Source organism: Cyberlindnera jadinii (assembly GCF_001661405.1).
Source record: "Cyberlindnera jadinii NRRL Y-1542 unplaced genomic scaffold CYBJAscaffold_1, whole genome shotgun sequence".
NCBI classification, from domain to species: Eukaryota; Fungi; Ascomycota; class Saccharomycetes; order Phaffomycetales; family Wickerhamomycetaceae; genus Williopsis; species Williopsis jadinii.
The window spans coordinates 1,913,716-1,916,115 of record NW_017963652.1 but is presented as its reverse complement, the minus strand read 5'-3'; the positions used below and the strand labels follow the sequence as shown (position 1 = coordinate 1,916,115).

General features: G+C 39.2%; 1 protein-coding gene across 1 annotated transcript; it reads right to left on the bottom strand.

Annotated features, from left to right (window-relative positions):
• Positions 1-473: 473 nt before the first annotated feature.
• CYBJADRAFT_171034 (uncharacterized protein) lies at positions 474-1,133 on the bottom strand (the record flags this gene model as incomplete). Its single annotated transcript, XM_020216177.1, has 2 exons — positions 474-645; positions 1,027-1,133. 2 exons carry the CDS (start codon positions 1,131-1,133, stop codon positions 474-476), a joined length of 279 nt encoding a protein of 92 aa, XP_020073642.1.
• Between the last annotated feature and the right edge of the window lie 1,267 nt (positions 1,134-2,400).

The following is a 2,400-nucleotide window of genomic DNA, read 5'->3' as shown; positions in this document are numbered from 1 at the left end:
ATGGGGTAAGTCATATTCGATAGTCTCCACATGGGCTGGTGGCAAGTGCAATGTCGTTAATCAGTGGGATTGAATCTTGACTGCACTCTCTAACTGCAGGGATGAAAGAAGTGAAATTGAAAGCCTGGTGGCGTATGGATGACAAGTAAACATGCCCATGAGTCCATAATATGATGCCTTAGATGTGCATAGCTGAAACCCAAAAGATCAAAGTAACTGATTAACACTATGAGCACATCAGTTTCCATAATCGACACCATACCCACTTGGAAGACGACAAAGTTGGGTTTAAACTCATGATAGAGCATCCAAAGAAGTGACGTCCGTTAATTGAAGAGCCAACCAATATCATACACTCACTGTAAATGCCACCACTCTATTGAGTTGTGCTGATGTAACTTGATTCATGAATCGTTCTGAATTTTGGAATTTCCATCATCTTCAGTTCTAAATCGTGACAGCACAATGGTGACTCATGATAAAGCGTTCAGATAAGTCACAAAGTATGCCTCCTTTTCCATAGAGTCGTGTTTGAGTATTGGGTTGCCTATCTTTGGTTTGTATTGTGTTGAGAAATCATCTTCTTCATGAGTCCCTGCGACAACTGTTATCTCCAGGTAGTGAACAGAACTGTTTGGCAACCAACTGTAAAACATTCAGACAGAGCTCATACTATAGTTCAGTTATGAGAAAACTTTCCATGAGAAATGTACATAAGTTCTTAAGCTTGAGTTATGAGAATATAACTGTCATCATCAATCACTGTGAACATCATCAAGTCTGATTGGAAATTAGTGTAGCTAAATGAAGAGCGGAGATCAAGCTTTCACACCAATCACACAAGATAGGCATGGTGTCACTAATGTAGCACTGCCGATGTGTAGTCGACGTCCCAATTTTGTCGTACAAAACTTCACTATTTCACGGCCCATATCAAGTTTGCGTTTCACACACAACAAAATGCAGATCGATACCAAGACCGTCAAATACCAGAAAGCAGGGAGACTCGGGTATTTATACCATCACTGTGTATGCTTCATCAAGTTGTTCTTGTTGAGAACCAATGGAAATGCCAATTCAAATACATAGATGTGTTGATCCCTAGTTGTTAGAATCTTGAGCCAAGGAGACATGTCTATACTTTATGCGTGAGACAGAGTGGTGGCTTTTCACCCAGTCCTTTGGTAACGAAGTTATCAAGATGGTCCATATGATCCACTGATACACGTGTCAAACTTCAAAGCTCTCATTGGAAGACCAATTCTTGTATAGTAGGTGAGACCCTTAAAACTCTCATCTCTTCCTCTAGCGCTGTTGCTGTGACTTTCGCAGTCAGTCAAAGCTTTTCAAGTCATTTGGACTAGCCTTATGTGATACGCAGAAGCATTCCATCCTAAAACCATCATCTTCCAAAGCCTCAATGCTTAAATTGTCAATGGAATAAGTTTGTTGATATAGGAAAGTCCCCTTTGCTTTGTTGATGTTTTTTCTCAACCCTCGCACAATTTTGATGTTCGGATGTTTGGAGCCAGCAAATGTAAAACTATAGCAACGCATCAACGATACTTCCCCAAAGTTTAATGACAACAACAGCTTTCATCCATAGAGAACAGATTTGAAGTACAAGAAGTTTAGCTCTGTATCATAGAAAGTCATGTCAATACCTATGTGTAGCTCGTAGATTCAGCACAAGGTCGTTATGGCTGGATGACTTCAACTACAAAAGGCCAAATGAGTAACAAAGGTCAATTCATACTTGTCAAGACATAACCAAAGCCTAAATCTATCAAGACAAACACTTTATGGTACAGAAAGTGTACAGTATACTGTGTCATTCAAAGTGAAGCATTTGGAAAACAGAGTGAATGGTGATCAATAAATTTGGTTATCCCAAAGTTCACAATACGAAAGTAACAAGAAGAGCTGTATCCAAACGTAGCAAAGTCTTAGACCATCCACTATAGCAGCTCTGCTAATTCCATATCTCTGAATCACACCAAGGTAATGATAATGTGTCATTCACTCTAGTTCCGATAATAAATCTCCGTCTAAAAGTGACATAAAAAAGTAATGGTATGAGCAAAGTAGCAACAATCATAAACCATTCGAGAAATTGAGTCCCAATCACTCGATGACAAATGTATCAGTTGCTGAGCCATCTCATGTGGAGCCAAGAGACATGGACTTACTAATAAAGCAAAGCCCATGGATCATACGAGATGATGACAATACCAGATGGTGTCTAGATTGATGATCCATCAACCTCAGTAGTATACCTGAGGATTATAAATAAGAGCTGTTAGCCTCTTAGATTGTTGAAGTTTATATTTCCTTAGATGAACAACCAAATACATTGTTCACTATGTCTGCTGATAGAAATACATCAATGGCTTGAGACAT